The sequence below is a fragment of the Glycine max genome, chromosome 3 (assembly GCF_000004515.6).
Source record: "Glycine max cultivar Williams 82 chromosome 3, Glycine_max_v4.0, whole genome shotgun sequence".
NCBI classification, from domain to species: Eukaryota; Viridiplantae; Streptophyta; class Magnoliopsida; order Fabales; family Fabaceae; genus Glycine; species Glycine max.
This window is the reverse complement of record NC_016090.4, coordinates 34,256,277-34,276,011: the sequence shown is the minus strand read 5'-3', so window position 1 is coordinate 34,276,011 and position 19,735 is coordinate 34,256,277. Positions and strand designations below refer to the sequence as shown.

General features: G+C 35.7%; 2 protein-coding genes across 2 annotated transcripts; both read left to right on the top strand.

The window, feature by feature from the left end:
- The first annotated feature begins 1,486 nt into the window (after positions 1-1,486).
- Positions 1,487-8,695, top strand: LOC100779696 (probable protein S-acyltransferase 4). The gene is made up of 6 exons (XM_003520417.5): positions 1,487-2,145; positions 2,840-3,028; positions 3,992-4,300; positions 5,606-5,821; positions 7,185-7,775; positions 8,283-8,695. Exons 1-5 carry the CDS (start codon positions 2,050-2,052, stop codon positions 7,737-7,739), a joined length of 1,365 nt encoding a protein of 454 aa, XP_003520465.2. The 5' UTR covers positions 1,487-2,049; the 3' UTR covers positions 7,740-7,775; positions 8,283-8,695.
- Positions 8,696-17,915: 9,220 nt separating this feature from the next.
- LOC106798249 (uncharacterized mitochondrial protein AtMg00810-like) lies at positions 17,916-19,106 on the top strand. Its single transcript, XM_014774237.1, has one exon. The coding sequence runs from the start codon at positions 17,916-17,918 to the stop codon at positions 19,104-19,106; it is 1,191 nt and encodes a 396-aa protein (XP_014629723.1).
- The last annotated feature ends 629 nt before the right edge of the window (positions 19,107-19,735 follow it).

Sequence of the window (19,735 nt, the reverse complement as noted above, 5' to 3'; positions counted from 1 at the left end):
AATTAAAATTAGGGCGGCCACTCAATTTGGTGAAGACATTAGTTTAAGATCTTAATATTTTGGTTGTGGTTAAATTTTTTATTGAACCAGTACTAAATAAATAGTATTATTTTAATTTAAAATATAATATATTAACTAGTATTAAACAAAAAAATAACATAATGTTCTTAAAATCTAAACTCGACTTATAAATGTCATTATTCAAAACTTATAATATTAAAATAAAATATGAAACGAAATTAAATATATCCTAATATTTAAGTTGAACGGCATACAATAATATTCATTACTAATTATAGTTAGAAAATAAATAAATATAATTATCAAGCATTATAATATTGAGCTAGAGTTTCTTAATAATTACAATTATATGTTTTAACTTTCAATTAAGAAAAAGGAAAAATAAATTAATCAACAAATTGGTTCAAACGGGTTATATCTAGTTTAATTTATCCTATTTTATACTGATTTAACCAATTTTTCCCAATTAAACCTATCACACTCGCACCAGCACATGCGATCTAATTCCGACAGCAATGCATGCAAGAATTGGCGAATTGCTCAAAGGAGAGTCTTCAGATTTTTCTATTCGGTTTTTTGTTCATCATGTTGTGACTTTTGTAAGAATTACCGTACTCGTTACATCTTATCATCTTGTCGAAGAGATTGAAATGTTTTGTAAGACTTACAGGGCAATAACTGTAATTAGTTTACTACTCAGTGTCCTCCTAACTGTACATTGTACATACTAATTAAAAATATATTTATTATTAAATTTAATTTTAAAATTAAATTGTCTGAACAGATTTATGTTGCATGTGAATTGTTTTCTTCAGTACCATGAGTTGTGCCTTTTGACTTTTTGAGATTTTTTTTATTTCTTAAAAAATTATTTTTATTCATCAGGTAAAGTTTTTAAGTTAATTAAACTGAGTCGAGTAAAGATGTATAATTAAAAGTTTCATTATTTAAACATCATATATATATATATATATAGAGTGACGTTAGACATCACATAATCGACATCATTTTTAATATCATATGAATTATATATGCATGATAAAGTTAATGAACTTTATAATTACCTTAAAAATTCTGGCTAACGCAATTTCTGATTACTTTACCATGTAAAAGTGTTTACATTAGTTATAAACTCTTTCTATCGTACAAGTGTATTAAAATGATTTTTTTTTTCCCAGAAACTACTTCATAAGAAAGTTAAGAAAATTTAATAATGAATGATAAATAAATATTAATGAGTCTAATATTTATGTATTTATGATATAAAATATCATCATTCAAATTATGAGTTGTGATTAAATGTGTGTATAAATTTTTTACCTTAACATTGTATATGTTTTTTTTTTCTCTATATGAATTTGTATTTTTCAGTAATGCAAAAGAAGAAAGAAAAAAAAAAAACATTGGTACCTTGGCATAGCATTTTATAATGTTGTAACGGAATAAGAAACATTACGCGCGAAGAATTGGGAAATCCGTACGAGAACCCCCCAAAAGCTGTCAGCACTTTGGATTCCAAGGAGAAAGACAGAAAGAAAAGAGAGAGAGGGAAAGCGAAAACAAAAAAAACTTAGAAGAAGAGGGGGAGAGAGAAAGAGAAAAAAATAATAAGAAAAAGAAAAAAGCTTGAAAACTTTGAGGGATTGATTAGAAAAAGGGGACATGGAGATTCTCATCTTCCAATGATCCCTTCAACCCCACAAATTTTCCCGTTTGGATTTGGTGTCACAGCTTGATTCTCCATTGCTGCGATTCCAGCATCAACAGCAAAACCAAACTTCTCTTTCATTCTCTCTCTCTCTCTCTCTCTCTCTCTCTCTCTCTCTCTCTGTCTCTCTTTCTTCTCTCTTTCATCTGCATTGTCCCTTTTGCACTGCACAAGGAGGCTAATTGGAGGAACCCCAGAAGGAAATTTCGGATTTTTAAGAGGATTTCGTTTCTGGGTCGGGGCTTGAATTGGGTTTTATGGGTTTGGTGAAAGGGAGAAGAGAGTTTTGGTGACTCGAGAGGTGGTGTGGTGCTGCTGCCATGGTTGAGAATAGAAATCCGCAAATGGGGGATTCTCCTTCTGGCAATGCGGGTCACAGACAAAGAAGGCTCTATCAAGTTTGGAGGGGAGGCAACGTGAGATTTTGTCTCAACTTCTATTTTGTATTGGTTTTCATTTCTCAATATTGGATTTTTGATAATGATCATTTGATTGAATGTTTGGTCACAATTCAATCTTTGTTTGAATTCGCTGTATTTTTTTTTTTATCTGCAAATGTTAATTTGTTAGTTTTATTTGAAATGTCAGTTGGCGGATTTAAACCTTCAACCTTGCCTCCCCTTTCCTTCAATGTACTTCTTTGTCTTAGTTTCAATTATGTTTTGTTGAAAAAACTGTTTTTTATTTTGGGACCGCCCTTTTGTTGGCTTGTTAAGGATGTTTTTTCAACATGATGAATGTTGCTTTATGATTGAGGACTTCATGTGTACTGATTATTGCTTGCTAGAGGGGTTAATGGTAAATTGGCTTTTCTGGTAAATTACGAACAAAAATTAATGCTTGCGAATGTGAATGTAAATCCTTGATATTGTGAAGCTGTTGTGGTATTAGTGCCACTTCAATTGGAACACTTTTCTGATGGTCAATTTTTTCATTTCAATAGATAAATTTTCACATGGCAGTGGATTTTCTAAGTCTGTAAATGGCAACTGTCTGAAAGTTGTTACCTTGTTGTATTGGGTTGTAAATAAACATTAGAATTTAGGAGTGATTAGATCTTGAAGCAATAACAAGCATGTTGCTAATTCTTCTTTGTTTGACTTCTTTCAGAAGTTTTTCTGTGGTGGGAGGCTGGTTTTTGGTCCGGATGTAGCTTCACTGTTTCTTACAACATTCCTAATTGCTGGACCTGCAATTGCATTTTGTGTAAAGATATATCTTAAAATCAAGAAGACCGATGATCTTATTCATGATTACTGGTTTCCTGTATTGATTGTGGGTTTAGTTCTCACTGTTTTGGTAAATACCCTTGGCAGTTTATTCTTGGAGTGTTTACATTAACTAGTCTTCAACTTATGCATTCTTTCTATCATTTTCCCTTGTGTTTCATCTTTTTTCAGTTACAAAGTTGTTGGCCAATTTTTCAATATGAATAGTTATATACACATGAAGTTATCTAATGCATATGTAAGATATGATTAAAGTAATAGGCGGTAAGAAATTGTAGTATTGAATGTTATAAAAAGAAAAATATTTTTCAAAATTTACGGATTCAGTTATTTTCTGAATTGTAATGTTATTTAAGTAGTGTGTGTCTGCTTTATATAAAGAAAAAATGAATGTATTTCAAACTGTTTAGTTTTGACAAAATACCTAGCTTTTCCCCCAAACTGAAAATGCTCTTTTCAATGACGAAAGACCAACTTTCCTAAAAATTTAAGCCATTTGGTAAAAGCCCAAGAGTGTTTCATATCTAACGTGCCTCCTCATGCAAGAGCCCTTTGGAAATGCAACGTGGATTATATACATGCTCACTTGACGTGATACTGAAATTAAAATTTGATTATGGAGAATAAGGGCAACAATGAACAATCTCTTGATCACTCAGTCATAAAGGCTTTAATACCATTTTGAGATTATAAGGAAAGAAGGAAAAAAAAGAAAACAAAGAAGAGAGAAAAGAACACTCTGACTAATATTAATGTGTCAGCAAGTTAAGTAGAAAACATTTAAACAATATCCCAATACTCCTATTTATTTTTTCAAGGTCAAGTTTTGATATAGTTCCACTAGTACAAGCCCATAGCAATAATACCCATATCATGATAAGTCTCTGTAAATATAGTGACATTATTTCATTTTCATACTCATGATTGGTTGATTGTTAATCCCTTCTCATTTTATTCTTTCATCTTAGCATATGACGAATTCTTCTTTCTTATTTTGAAAATAAAGTTGATATGTTTGACAACTCATGTGCAGGATTTAGTGTTCCTCCTTTTGACTTCTGGGAGAGATCCTGGAATTGTCCCTAGAAACTCACGACCTCCTGAATTTGATGAGACATTTGATATACCTACCCCTTCCATGGAGTGGATTAATGGCACAACCCCTCATTTGAAACTACCTCGAACTAAAGATATTGTTGTTAATGGTCACATAGTGAAAGTAAAGTTCTGTAATACATGCTTGCTTTATCGTCCTCCTCGTACTTCTCATTGTTCTATATGCGACAATTGTGTCCAGAGATTTGATCATCACTGTCCCTGGGTTGGCCAGTGCATTGGAATAGTAAGTCCTCTATACTGTAACAAGTGAAGTTTAGAAACTTCCAATGAGATAATGTTACATGCTTTTATCCGACAATTTTTTTCTTATACTTCTTGGGAATTAATTCAAAAGAATTATAGAATAAACTTGAAAGTAGGCATTGTTGATCTTCTGAATCTATTTGATTACTACAAGTGACTGAAGTTAGTATGATGTGTCTTGAAGTGCAGTGATGAAGTTACTAGTTGGTTCCATACATATTTTTACTGCAATGTACAATTTCATTCTAAACACTCCAAACTTAGATCTAATCAATTGACACTTGAACCTCAAATAAATAAGAATGCTTAGATCAGTGTTTAGATCTAATCACAGAAGGCTGAAATTCCGCCATATAAACTTGCCATTGCGCCTTATGGCGTCATATAAACAAATTGCCTAGGGCGGTTGGCAAAAAATCTGCGACGCCATGGCACTATTTAACTACACTGGTTTTTCTTGCTCTGCATGAAAAATTGAGGACCTCTAGGCTCTGCGTGCTATTCCTTTTTCAAAAATTGTCTGATTAGAGTGATGATTACCTTGAACTGAGTGACACATTGCTCAAATACCTGTTCATAAAAAGCTTGAAAAGTAGTTTTGCATTTTTTTCTGGATTTGGGATTGAGGAAGTTCTACATTTGACATGTTACTTAATAATGGGATGTCCATGCTCCTCCTGTGGAAGATAATTTAATTTAGATTTATTGTCTAATGTTTCCATGATCATATGAACTCATAGCATCTTTTCCATGCAAACTACAAAATTTCATACAAGCTACTACTATGTGGCTGGAGCTTTCTTGACCAATCACATTTCCTTAGCAGAAGCTATGAGTAATCGAAGGTGCCGAAACTAGGAAATGTATCAGAGCTCTAAAATGCAATGCTTAATTATAGACGATAATATCTTTCCCAATACAACTGGATGCATAAGGAAATAAGCAGGAGAATGAGATTCTCCTGCATGTTCAGTGTTTTCATTGAATCATGTATACAGTTAGGCAGTAGTTTTTTTATACCATTTTGATTTTTAGTTGGTAAAGGATATGATTATCTCCTTTAGATTGGTCTTGCTGCATGCACCTCCCTCCCATCCTGTAAGGAGAGGATGGGAGAGAGGAGAATGTTCAGTTTAAATGTGTCTTCTTCTTAGAGATCCCTTTTCCTTGGTTCAATTGGTTAGAAACAGCAATATGAATCGTTTGTGTTTTCTAGTGCCCAAATGTTCTACTTCATTTCATTTCTTACAAGCATTTATTCTCTAACATACTGACATAATTGCAGCGAAACTATCGGTACTTCTTCATGTTTATTTCGACATCAACCATTTTGTGCATATATGTCTTCTCGTTCTCTTGTATCAATATTGCCCGCAGTGGTGTTTGGAGGACAATAACACATGATTATGTATCAGATTTTCTGATAGTATACTGCTTCATAGCTGTCTGGTTTGTTGGTGGCCTCACAGCTTTCCATTTCTATCTCATTTGTACAAATCAGGTGACTGTTTTACTTCAAAAAATGTAAAAAAGTTCTTAATCGTTTTTGATTCTTTATTTATTATGCTTTTGTCATTTTTCTTTCTTTGCTTCATCCTGTTGTATTGCTTACAATTTCACATGGATGAAATTACCAAGAAAACAAAATTATAATGTTTAAGATTAGTTTATTATTCAAGTGAGAGGTGCACAGATTCTAACGAGTGATTAACCATTATTTGGTAACCTTCATATAGTTGAAAGATAAAAAAATATGCTTCAATGGTTGCTAACATTTGAGCATCAAATGAGTAACACTAGCAGGAACATATAATTTAGCAGGATTTAGTGAAGGTAAACTGCTTGGTACAAAAAAGCTAGAAGTTTATGAATTTTAATCTGTGTAAGTGGCACACTGGTTTTGGTATAATAAAGTAGAAGTTTATTGGATATGATACTAGAAGTGGAAGAAATTGATAGAATAATTGAAATGATAAAAAGATTTATTATCTAAGAGGAGGGCAAATGGAGAAAAGGTGAGACGATAACAGAACACTAGGTGCTGTAGCTGAGTTTGAAATAGATATTTAACTTAAATGTGAATACATTTATCAAGTTCATCTTTAATTTTCCACTATTCAAGGAAAAAAATATTTTTTTGGCTTTGTGAGCTATGGACAATGAAGTATCATTGATGACATTGGGATATCTAGACTCTAGTTGACATCTATGGCAGCTGAATAAATCATACTAATAATTTGCATGAGTTAGGACAGCTTTTGTGTTATTTATCAAATTAAATAACATGATTGTGTAGCTTTTGTGTTGAACTTTGAAAATGACATATAATATAACTAGGAAATAGAAAGCAATTCAAGTTGAACTTTGAAAATGACATAATATAACTAGGAAATAGAAAGCAATTCAAGACATTATTTCCTGGCAACTTATTTTTATTATCTCCATTCTGAATTAGGTAGGTAAATAAATTTTGGCCTCCAAACTGCACACAATTTTTTTCTATAGTGATGCTCATTTCAGGCTTGAGGTTCTCTTCAGGTTTTTAATGCTTCCATCATGTTGAGTTTGGCCATTTTAATATAACCCCTTTTTCCCTGAGTGAATATTATAAATTTGATTTGTAGGGTACTCAAATTATTTTACTTATATTTTCATATTCAAGATAGTTTCTTTTTCTCTGTATTTTAAAGAGGATCTGCTGATTAGAGTTGATTTTAAATTTTTAATAAGAAGCTTACTGGGACACCTGTCTGTAATATGTATATCCTGTTCTTCAGTGACTTGTCCACATGACCATTATTTTTATAGATTGTTGTTTATTGGATGAAGATTATTTATGCTTCTTTGCTTTTGTCATCGTGCAGACAACTTACGAGAACTTCCGAAATCAATATGATAAGAAGGGGAACCCATTCAATAGGGGATCATGCAGAAATCTGAAAGAAACACTTTGTTCCAGTATTCCCCATTCGAAGAATAATTTCCGATCATTTGTTGTGGAGGATGAACAGATGATGGTTGGGTCTCTGACTCCAAATACTGGGGATGGAATTTTGACCCCAAAGGAGAAAATTGATCTTGAAATGGGATCTATGCGTGCAGAAGATGGTCGTAGGCCTGTTCCTGAACTTCTGCGAAATTTTGATTTTGATAATTTTGATAGTGACATGAAGTTTGCAGATGATGACGGGCAGCCTTCTTTTGATCCATTCTACAGTATTGAGGATGATGTAAAAGACTCGGCCCGAACATCCATTCAAACAGTTTTGAATTTCCAAAGCATAACTGAAGATGTAATGGAAGAGTCTGTGCAAAGCTCCCATGCTGGAGGAAAAGTCAGAGAATCTACACAAAGGCACTTTCCTGCTGATGGAACATATACAATTAAGGAAACTGATGACAGGAATCATTCACATTAAGCCACGATGCAACCTTTTGGTTTCTAATGCAAAGAGGTTGTCTTCTCACTCTTCATCCTTTTTTCTTCCCAAAAATTTTGGGTATTGGCTTGGACCTATAAAACCATACTCTGACTTAAGCCTCCATGGATCAAATGTTGCTTTAAGTTTGATCGTTATAAAAATTGCATATTCTGACTTAAGATGAAGTAAAATGCTTTTAAAACAATACTCAATACTAGTTAAAGTGTGTTTTCAAAACTGTGAATTTGTCCGTGAAACAATTGTAATGAAGTTGTTTCAGTTTAATCAGTGATCTCGAGTTGAAGTCTTGAGTATGCAACTGCATTAAGTACTTGAAGGAAGAGTGTTGTCACCTACAATAGTTCTACTCGACTCAAGCAGGGTTGTCTCCTATGAAGAATACTCGTGGTTTTGTACCAAGAAAAAAAATCTAACTAAAATTACCCACAAGTTAAATATGTTAGAATGTAATGCAATAAAGTGTGATATTTGTTTCATTATTATTAAGCTGATTCCTTCCTTGATTGGCCTTTATTTCAGGTTTGTTGATGGTCTTCTCTTTGATTGCTTGTGTGCCTTGAATTACACACTGAGGATAGTTTGGTTCCATAGTTGCAGCAATTTGTGGTTTGTAAGAAATTTCCAATTTGCTGACTCATGCAAGTTCATTGATGCTATTCATGCTGGAAATGGGGAGATTGACCCTACACTTCTCTCTAATTTTAGCATAAAAAGTGTGGCAAGTGTTTGTTGTAAGCTGTAAACGCCACTTGCATTCAAAATAATGCACAAAGATTTTCTGCCTAAGTTTATGGTAGGTGCTGTGCTAGGTGTGCATATCTCTTCCACTCGGTCCGTTGTTAAAGATCTCTAGGTTGGATGATTTTTTATTTACCACTAGAAATTTAGAATCTGTAAGTACTGTACTAAATTTATTTATTTACTTTGAAGAATGATCTTTTTCTTTCCTTAGGTCCTCGCTTGGTATGTTTCAATGCAATTGAAGAAACGAAGTTAAAATGATGTCATCCTAAAAAATTTGTTGAGGGAACGTACCACTTAATTAAAATTAATCTTTTTTTATGAATGGGAAAGAAAACAACGACAACAAAAATTAAATCATGATATGTTCTATTCCCATAATATCAGCTAACAGGAAGGTAGAAACAACAGGAGGACAATAGTGTCAAACTTTAAACCCATAATCCATCGTTGCTCCAAATTTGGCAAGCCAGTCAGCGCAAGAATTCCCTTCACAAAGAGAGTGAGCAAACACCAAATCCTAAGAATTATGAGAGAGAGAGAGAGAGAGAGAGATTTAATATCGGAGACAATAGGAGCATAAGGATGAGTATCATGCACTCCTTCATCAATCAACATAAGAGTAGTCTTAGAATCAGATTCACATACAACCGCCCTATACCATTCATTCAAAGCTAATTGTAAGCCCTTAGCAATGACTTGAAGCTCAGGGTTCAGATTAGTAGTAGTGCCACAACTACCAGAAAATCCAATAAGCCAAGCACCTTTGTGATTTCAGATCAGACCACCATAACCACTGTGCCTTGGAGTACCAAAAGAGCTGCCATCCACATTGATCTTCACTAAATTATCAAGAGGAGGAGATCATCTAACCAATCTAGGATCACAACTAGAAGGAGCCGATCACCCAATAACTTAGCAGAATCAATGAAAAGCCTTTTGACATTATTCAAGATTCTCTAAGAGTGTATTTGGATGGAGAAATTTAAAATTCTGAGAAATTTTAAATTCTAAGAATTTCAAATACTTCAATTGAAATTCTTTTATTTTCAACATTTTGTGTTTGGATAAAAAAAATTAAAATTATGAGGATGAAAAAAATGAATGAAAAAAAAGAGAAGATATGATTGGTATGCTAGTTATACGTGTTCCTCTATGCTCACACCCGATCGATATTTTAGGAGCTCAGACAGTGTTTCTTGAAGAAGACTATAAGAAGAGAATTTCAATTTATCACCTTTTAGAAGGAAATTGAAATTCCAGATTTTTAGTTATTTAAAATTCTGTTTTAAAATTTCAAAATTTTAAATTCTTCATAAAAAAACATCCAAACAATGAATTCTAAATTACAGAAATTCAAATTCTCTGATAAATTACTTTCCTCAGTTAAAATTCTCTATCCAAATGCACTCTAAGTTCCCCATTCTGTGTCATTAAACACCTCACCATTCCTAGCCTTCCAAAGGAACCAACTACAACAAATAAAGAGAGTACCATGATCATCAAGCGCATGATATTTAAACCAAAGTAAGGGATCATTACTTGCGGAGGTCGAAGCAAAGTTAAACTTCATAATCACCCATGTACTGTGAGCCTGAGAAAATCACACAGAACATGAAGAATAATCTCTTTCGTAACACAACATAAGTGACAAGATGCATCTTGAGTGATATGCCTATGAAATATGAAACAATTGGTAGGGAGGCAATTATGCATTATAAGCCATGCAAAATGTTTAAGATTCTCGGGTACCCTCAACTTCCAAATCCAAGACCAACTGTCAGAATTATCATTAGTCAGATTCAAACTGAAAGGGTCATCAAGTCGAGTGAGCCATGCATAGGCACACTTAGTAGAGTAAGATCCGAAAGCAGATGGATCCCAAATGTGAACATTCGAAACATTTGGATTAAGAAAAACACTTTGGATTTCAAGTTTCACATCCAAAGGAAATTGAGTATACAAGATATCAAAATTCCAACAACCATCCACATATATATCACTGACCATGAGTTGAGTGTCTTGGATTTGAATAAAAGGAACTGTATCGCATAATTGCCCCTTATGTAACCACTCTCATACCAAAGAGATATGCTACCTTTACAAACTCTATAGATATAACCATGCTTTAAATAATCAACAACTTTAATCAGTGATTGCCAAGTATAAGATGCACCTCTATAATTTGACTCACCAAGAATATAAGATGCACCCCTATAATTTGCCAAGTATCGCCCAATATTGTAAATATGTTGAAACTCCAACATCCCTCCAAACTTAAGAACCTTGGCTCTAGGAACATGCTTGGAAGGAAGAAACCTGGATTTGTGTACATTTATCTTCATCCCTAAAGCTAAATAGAAAGAATAAAGAACCTCTCTAACAAGGCGCACCTGGGAAGACTTTGCACTGGTGAAAAGAAATCATCTGCAAAGAAAAGGTGAAAGATAGTCAAACCATTCTCATAGATTTTAATAGAAAACCGTTGCTGATTTTCAACTTTAGATTGAATAAGAAGGGCAAGCTTCTACATACAAAGCATGAACAAATAAGGAGACAAAGGGTCCCCTTGACGAAGACCCTTAGTAGGAGAGAATCTATCAAGCTTTTCACTATTCCATTTCAACGCCAAATTAGAAGAAATGACACCACTCATAATCAAATTAATAGTGTGAGGAGGAAAACCAAAGTCAGAGAGGGTGACCCGTAGAAAATTCCAATACACGCTATCATGTGCTTTTTCAAAATCAATTTAGAACATTAGAAACCCAACCTTCCCTTTCTTTTTGTGCATAACATGGACAAGCTCTTAAGCAATCATAGCATTATTAGTGGTGCCTCTATTAGGAATGAAACTACCTTGCAAAGGGCCAATGAAATCATCCAAAAAATGACCTTATTCTCTTAACAAGAATCTTCAAGATGAGCTTTAGTAAGACATTACAAAGACTATTGGGTCTAAAGTCTCTCAAAGTTTTGGGATCATCCACCTTAGGAATAAGAACAATAAGAGTCTTAGTAGGTAATCATCAATAACTCCATAATGAAAAGCCTTAGCCACTAGCTCCCAGACGTCCTTGGAGATGATATGCCAATAGCTTCTAAAGAAAATCGGTTGAAAACCATCTAGACCAGGGGCCTTATAAGGGTCCATAGAGAAGAAAATATCTTTAATATATTTCATAAAGAATGGCTTCAAAAGCAAATCATATAACTCCTGTGTGATCTTAGGAATGCAATCCAGATGGAGACTATGAGGGTCACGATGAGAATTTGTTGGAAGAGTTGCTTAAAAAACCTATTAGCTTTTCTGCTTAAGACCTGGTCATTATAGCACATGACGCCATCAATGTTCAAACGAGTAACTTTATTACGATGTCTACGGATGACAGTTTGAGTATGGTAAAATTTAGTATTCTTGTTACTAAACTTTGTCTAGTTTTCTCTCGATTTTTGGAACCACAAAAGCTCCTTCTCCTCTAGAACCTTTGAAAATTGAGTCTAGAAATCCCTTTCTAATCGAATTAAATCACTAGAAGGAGAAAAATCAAGCTACTAATGAACTCCCTTTATATGAGCCTCCAACCGTTTCTTTTTCTTGAAAATATTGCCAAAAACATCCTTGTTAAAAATAATAGATTGCTCTCTAATTTTCACCAATTTGAACACAACATCTCCCCTTGAATTGTTCCAAGTACTTGTAACTAAAGACTCGTAATCAGGATGAGACATCCAAGCCGCTTGGAACTGAAAAATCTTGGATCTTTTAATCTGAAATTTGGGACAACTAATAAATAGAGGATTATGATCTGAACCGTGCTGAGAAAGGACCTCCACATTAGCTGCAGGAAAGGCACATTGCCAATCTACATCAACCACAACTTTATCTAGCTTTTTGCGCACATGACCAGCCAACTAAACATTCTTCCTGAAAGTATATAAGCCTCCTATGACATAAAAGTCTAGCAAGTAGCAATTTGCCAACATATCAGCAAGAAGGCACGCTCAAGAGGCATCAAATTGACCACCAGAAACTTCATGAAAGAACATGATCTCATTAAAGTCTCCAAAAACCAACCAAGGACCAATAATACTATTACACAAACGAGTTGGATAGTCCCATAACATGCGACGATTAGCAAAAGAAAGAGAGGCATACAAAGAAGTAAAAGACTAGATAACATTACCTCATTGTAGAGAGAAAGTAATAGCCTAATTCGTGTGATCAATTCTAGATAGAGTGATATCATTAAGGCAAGTTAGCATCCAAATAACACTTGAGTGACCTCTAGCCTCCTAGATAAACACTGCAATATAACCAACTGATGTCCAAAAATTCTCCACCTTCGCAAACTGAACGCGAGTCTCATACACACAAAACAAAGAAAGATGCAAAATTCCTTCTAGGATCTTATAAGATCTCGAACATTCCTTCTAGCATCCTTCCTAAAAGCACCCTGAATATTCCACGACAAAATTGTTAAATCTTGGAAATAATCCATTAACAACTTATTGGAAAGAAAGGGGCGGCTACCCCAACGGCTACATAACAATATCATCGGGTTGAGTTTCAGGAACCACTTCCTTATATTTTGCAGCAACCAGGTCCTCATTAAAAACCTGTTGAGCCTCATCTCGATTAGTCTCCTTACTGGCCGAGCCACAGGCTAGTGTCCCATTTTCCTCCTCGTCATCATCATGAAGAAGAATGAAATAGTTAGAAGCAATATCTTTTATCTTTATCGCAAACTTCGCTCTAAAGCCAACATCATAAATTTTTTTATTTTGGTTGAGTCCATTCATTTTCTGCAGAGAAACAGGTTGAGTCGGTGTAGTTAGCCTCTTTGAAGTTTCATGATCCAAATGATGTCTTTTGTGGCTACCAATAGTTGAATTATTTTTCCTATGAGCCATGTCAGTTGGGACCTGCAACTGAGGTGTTATTTGAGGCACCTGGATATGCGACTTAGATACTGCATGCGCAAGTTTCTGCTAGCTTTTTATTCCTTTGCCTCTTTTCCCAACAAACTTATTCTCATTCAAAGACTTGTTGTTATTAGAAGATTGTTGCAATGAAGGCTTTCAATTTTTTCTCTTAACCGTTAGCCAATCACCATGAACCGGTTCCTTATTTTCCTCCATCTTTGACTTATTCGATCCCCCTAAATTGATAGCATCATTAACTACTAGATTTTTCAGGAGGGACGTTGCAGCGTTGGAATTTTCCGACATCACCCCAGCCGCCTGCCTTATCATCGGAGCTGCACTTTTAGAGCCTAGGCTTTGTTTGCATTCCCTTGTCAAGTGACCATAACATCCACATGTGGTGCATATTCGATGGAGGCCCTCATACTCCACACGATACCAATGATTTTGAAGTCAAACCTTACCAATAACTGGCTTGGTTAAATCAATCTTGATGGAAACACAGGCGAAACTCCCCCTTCTTACGTTTAAAGTGTTACTATCCACCTTCACCGGCATTCCCACTATTGCAGCAAGGGTAAGGAGGATGATTTCATCATAGTAAAATAGGTTCAAGCTAGGAAAATGGATCCATGCCATTGTTGATCAATCTTATTCGTAGGGCTAACGAAATCCTTCAACCAACATTGCACTGTTAAGTAGTGATAAAAAATCATCCAAGGGCCATTGTACATAACCCTTGAACGACCAATCTCACTATGAAACTTAACCATGTAGTTGTTGCCAATATCCATGATCTCAAATCCAGCCAGTGGTTTCCATATTCTCTTTAATTTGTCCTTCATCGTGTGTTACCCAATGTTTTTCCCGAGCAGCTTCACCACCAAGGCATCATTCCATGGTGCACAAAGACCATCAAATACTTTCTCATCAATGTAAACTATTGGAAGGAGAGGGTTGTTATCTTGATATTCAATCCTTGCTAGGTTTTCCTTGAGCATATCAACCTTTTCCTTGGTTGTATGATCTCTTGTTGACCAATCACCATATCTTTGAAAGAAACATTTTTCTTATCAGGCGGTTTATCTTTGGCGGCGGTAGAAAAGGCAAATCCCGATGCGTTGACCACCTTAGTTACCATGACAACGCTTCACTTAAACCACATAAAAAGTGAGAGATTAATTAAAATTAAACTAGGATTAGAAAAGGGAAAAAGACAATTCAATTTGACCTGGTAGAAAATTATTTTGATTGATTTACCCAACTCAACTCTTTTACTTTTGTCCTTGCACATGTATTTCTAATCTATTGACTCAGAGATTAATTCTGCTTATGGGATACTGTGACTGTCACTGGCCGAAAATCTTTGCACCTCTAAATAAATTATCTATAAAGGATAGAGGAAAATAACCTCCTATAGACTGTCGTAACAAATAACAAACTTCATCCTTATAGTTAGAGTAGTTAGGTCTAGGTCTATATAAAACAATCCTCTCTTCTCTATAAAAGGTATTCCTGTATATACAAGAATTCAAGATATATCAAAGCAAATGCATATTCAGAAATCTCCTTACATGGTATCAGATTAAGCCACTCGATCCACATCCATGGCTTCCGCCTCCATGGTTTTCGCTCCCCAAACCTTCTCTTCCACTATCTCTTGCAAGCTCACGGACGACAACTTTCTCACCTGGATGCAGCTTGTCGAATCCACCATCAAAGGTCACCGCTTGAAACAACACATTGTTAGGGATCACGCGATTCCCTCGCGGTTTCTCCAGAAGAAGATGAAGTAACTGATTCTGTCAACCTTGCCTATGAAAACTTCGAGCAGCAGGATAATCTTCTCAAATCTTGGCTTCTTGAATCAATGGACAACCAATTTCGCGTTCGCGTCATTGGTTGCGTCTAGTCACACAAAATCTGGGCCATCCTTAAAACCTATTTCTCTTCCCAAACGAAAGTGCGAATCAAGAAGCTTTGCATTCAAGTTTGCAACACCAAGAAGCAAGGGTCAATCAACGAGTATTTGGTCCAGATCAAGCAAATCGTAGAAACCCTTAGCGCAATCGGCTCTCCCTTAACAGATGAAGAACACATTGATGCGATCTTTGATGGTCTCCCTAAAGAATATGATGGGCTCATCACCTCGTGTCTCACGCGATCTGAACCCTTCACTGTTCTCCAAATCGAAGCCTCCCTCATGCGTCATGAAGAAAGATTGGAGCGTCATAAACAAAGGGGCACAATCCCCATTCAAGCACACACTGTGCATAGTCAAACCCAATCAAGAAGAGGGATTTCCAACCCTTCTCGCGACTGTGGTTCAGGTAGATCAGGAACTCGTGGTAGAGGGGGCGGTGGCAGATCCACTTCCACCTTTTCCACTCAAGGTTGTGGTCTAAAGCTTCAATGCCAACTCTATGACCGTGTTGGTCACTCTACATTTCACTACTGGTACGACTTTGATGAAAATCTCATCGAACCAACACCCCATGCGACCCACAACCCAAATGACAACTCCACCAACCACTCTGCTTAGGCTATGTTTGCCACCGCTTCCAATCAAGCTGATGATTCCTGGTATCCTGACACTGGTGCCACTCATCATCTAACACACGATCTTGGTAATCTCATGATAAAGAATGAATACAATGGAGGTGAGCGTGTGCACGTGGGAGATGGTACTACTCTAACTATTTCTCATACTGGACACTCATCTTTTTCTTCAAAAAATCCTCATATTCACTTCACACTACAAAATCTCTTATATGTTCCTAATATAACCAAAAATCTTATTAGTGTTTCCTAATTTGCTAAGGATAATGGTGTTTTCTTTGAATTTCATTCTAATAAGTGTGTGGTTAAATGTCAGGAAACCTAGCAGGTTATTCTTATCTCAAGGATAAACTCTATGTCTTTGAAGACCTGAAGCTCACTCCACCAAGATTAAAATCTTTTGTGTTTGTCTATAATTCTACTATTCTTGCAAATGATTTTGATACCTGGCATAGAAGGTCATTATTCAAATAAAATTGTCAAACATGTTATGAATCTTTGTCGTATTCCTTGTTCTGAGAAAAATAAATCAGTATGCCAGGCATGTTGTCTTGGCAAGTTGCACAAATTGCCATTTTCAATTTTTGATTCTTTTTATCATTATCCTCTTGATCTGATTTATACTAATGTATGGGGTCCCTCCCCTACAACTTCAAAAGAAGGCTATAGATACTATATTCTATTTATGGATGCTCACAGTAAATTCACTTGGCTGTATTTTCTATATAACAGGTCCTAATTTCCATCAATTTTCATCCAATTCAAAACAATGGCAGAGTTACAATTCAATAAAAAGATCAAAGCTCTACAAACTGATGGTGCCAAGGAGTACCTAGTGCTGACTAAGTACCTTGTAGATCATGGCATTAGACATCGCATATCTTGTCCTCATACACATGAGCAGAATGGTGCTCTTGAAAGAAAGCATCGCCATTTGACTGAAACCGACCTCACTTTGCTAGCAGACTCTTGTTTTCCTTCCAAGTTTTGGGCAGAAGCATTCAACACTATCACTTTCATCATAAATCGCATTCCCTCTCCAATGATCCACTATAAGTCTCCCTTTGAGGTTCTTTTTCACAAAACACTTGACTACTCCATTTTTAAACCATTTGGGTGCCTTTGCTATCCTTATCTACAACCTTACACCAAAACCAAACTTGAGTTTCGATCCACCCCTTGCATATTCCTTGGCTACAACACCAATACAAAGGCTACAAATGTATCACCAACTCTGGAAGGGAGTACATTGTTAGACACATTATATTTGATGAAACACAGTACCCAATGATAGCAAATCCATCCTTCTTTGTTCCAAACACCACTGTTTCCCCCACTCAGCCTACTCTCCCTCCTTCTATAGCAACCATCAATCCTCCTACTTCAACACCAGCTGCACCCATCACTCCCATACCAGATCCCATTCCCCCCACATCTATCACACCTGTCACTGAGCACTCTACTCCTCCTAACCCTGCAACCAATACCCATCCTATGACTACTAGAGCTAAATCTGGCATCTTCAAATCCAAAGCCTTACTAACAGAGATGACTCCAAGGTGTACCATGGATGCACTGCAAAATCCTCAATGGTTAGCTGCAATGAAGGCAAAATATATGGCCCTTATGCAGAATAACACATGGGATTTAGTCCCTTTGCCCCCTCATAAGAAGGCTATTGGCTCCAAATGGATCTATTGCTTGAAATACAATGCTGATGGCTCTGTAGTCAGACACAAAGCTCGACTAGTGGCTTAAAGGTTCTCTCAAAGACCAGGCCTTGATTACAATGAGACATTCAGTCCTGTTATTAAACCAGCCACTATTCGCACAATCTTGAGCATTACAGTCACCAGAAAATGGGATACCCGACAAGTGGACATCAACAATGCTTTTCTAAATGGGACCATTCAAGAGGAAGTCTATATGCAGCAACCAGAAGGTTTCGCTTCTGCCAATTCTCATCTCGTTTATAAACTGAAGAAGTCTATCTATGGGCTCAAGCAGGCACCAAGAGCCTGGTTTTCCAAGCTTGCATCTAGTCTGATTTCTTTTGGGTTTAAGCCAACTAGGTGTGATACATCTCTGTTTGTGCATGCTACACCAAAATTTATCACCTACATTCTGGTTTATGTTAATGATATCATTATAACAGGCAGCTCCACCTCTGCAGTCCAATATGTGATTTCTAAACTTCACTCTCTGTATCCTCTCAAAGACCTAGACACCTTACATTTCTTTCTAGGCATCGAAGCCAAATACACCACTACTGGGGCTCTTCTCCTATCTCAATCCAAATATATCACTGATATTTTAACCAAAGCCAATATGCATAATGCCAAACCCATAAAGACTCATCTTGCCCTTGGTTCAAAACTGCATATGGATGGTACAAATGCCTTTTCTGACCCAACTCTCTACAAATATGTAGTTGGAGCCCAACAATATGCCACCATCATTCGTCCAGATATAGCTTATGCAGTAAATAAGCTTTGTCAGTTTATGCACAACCCTCTTGAAAGTCATTGGAAAGCCACAAATCGTGTACTCAGATATCTCAATGGCACAATTGATCATGGTTTAGCTTTTTATCCTTCCCAGCATCTCTTCATCACTGGCTATAGTGATTCAGATTGGGCTGACTCATTTGACATGCGGTTTACCTCAGGCTTCTGTGTTTATTTAGGAAACAATCTTGTGTCATGGCTTGCAAAGAAGCAACAATCAGTCTCTAGGTCTAGCACTGAGGTAGAATTCAGAAGTTTAGCAGCTCTAGTTGCTGAAATTAAATGGCTTCAGTCTCTCCTTACAGAATTGCATAATGTTCAAACAAAGCCTCCTTTGTTGTGGTGTGATAATCAAGGTGCAGTGATGATAACAGCTAATCCAGTTTTGCACTCCAAATCCAAACACTTTGAATTAGATCTTTGGTTTGTTCGTGAAAAGGCTGCCAATGGTGAAATAATTGTCAAGCACATCCCCTCCCAGTTTCAAGTAGCTGATCTGCTCACCAAGGCTCCTTCAAGCAATACCTTTTTAAGTCTTCGACCAAAACTGAATGTTCATCAACTACCCACACTCAGTTTGCAGGGGGATGTAAAGGATAGAGGAAAATAACCTCCTATAGACTGTTGTAACAAATAACAAACTTCATCCTTATAGTTACAGTAGTTAGGTCTAGGTCTATATAAAGCAATCCTCTCTTCTCTGTAAAGGGTATCCCTGTATATACAAGAATTCAAGATATATCAAAGCAAATGCATATTTAGAAATTTCCTTACATTATCCAACTGAACTCATTTGATAAGTGATAATTACACTATTTATATATAAATCACCTCATTTTTATGAAATAATGCAGTCATGTAAAAGCCTTCTTTTTCTTTTGGCTTAGTCAAATTAATTTATCTTTTTCCTTAAAACAAATAAATAGGAAGTTGAACCGAAGTAAAAGTTCGCACTGCTATTTTGTTCATTTAAACATTTAAATAAGTTGTCTACTAACTACTAAAACTTCAGAAAAAGAAGACAAATTCATATCTTGTGAAATCTGTTTTTTGTTTTTCCCATAAGTTGTATATAATATTTTTTAACCCAAAACAAAAAAGAGAAGTTTTTGTGGACGAGCTTTCGTGTTTTCTTTTCTTCATTTTAGAGTATGCAAATAAAATTTCATCTTTGTGCCAACACATGTAAATCTTCTGATTTTATCAAAGTTTCGGCCAAAAAAAGTAATTTGTCCCCCA

Coding starts and splice junctions, on each gene's coding strand:
- LOC100779696 (XM_003520417.5), top strand. CDS start 2,050: ATGGTTGAGAATAGAAATCCGCAAATGGGGGATTCTCCTTCTGGCAAT. Junction 2,146..2,839: donor AAGTTTGGAGGGGAGGCAAC/GTGAGATTTTGT, acceptor GACTTCTTTCAG/AAGTTTTTCTGTGGTGGGAG. Junction 5,822..7,184: donor ATCTCATTTGTACAAATCAG/GTGACTGTTTTA, acceptor GTCATCGTGCAG/ACAACTTACGAGAACTTCCG.
- LOC106798249 (XM_014774237.1), top strand. CDS start 17,916: ATGCAGCAACCAGAAGGTTTCGCTTCTGCCAATTCTCATCTCGTTTAT.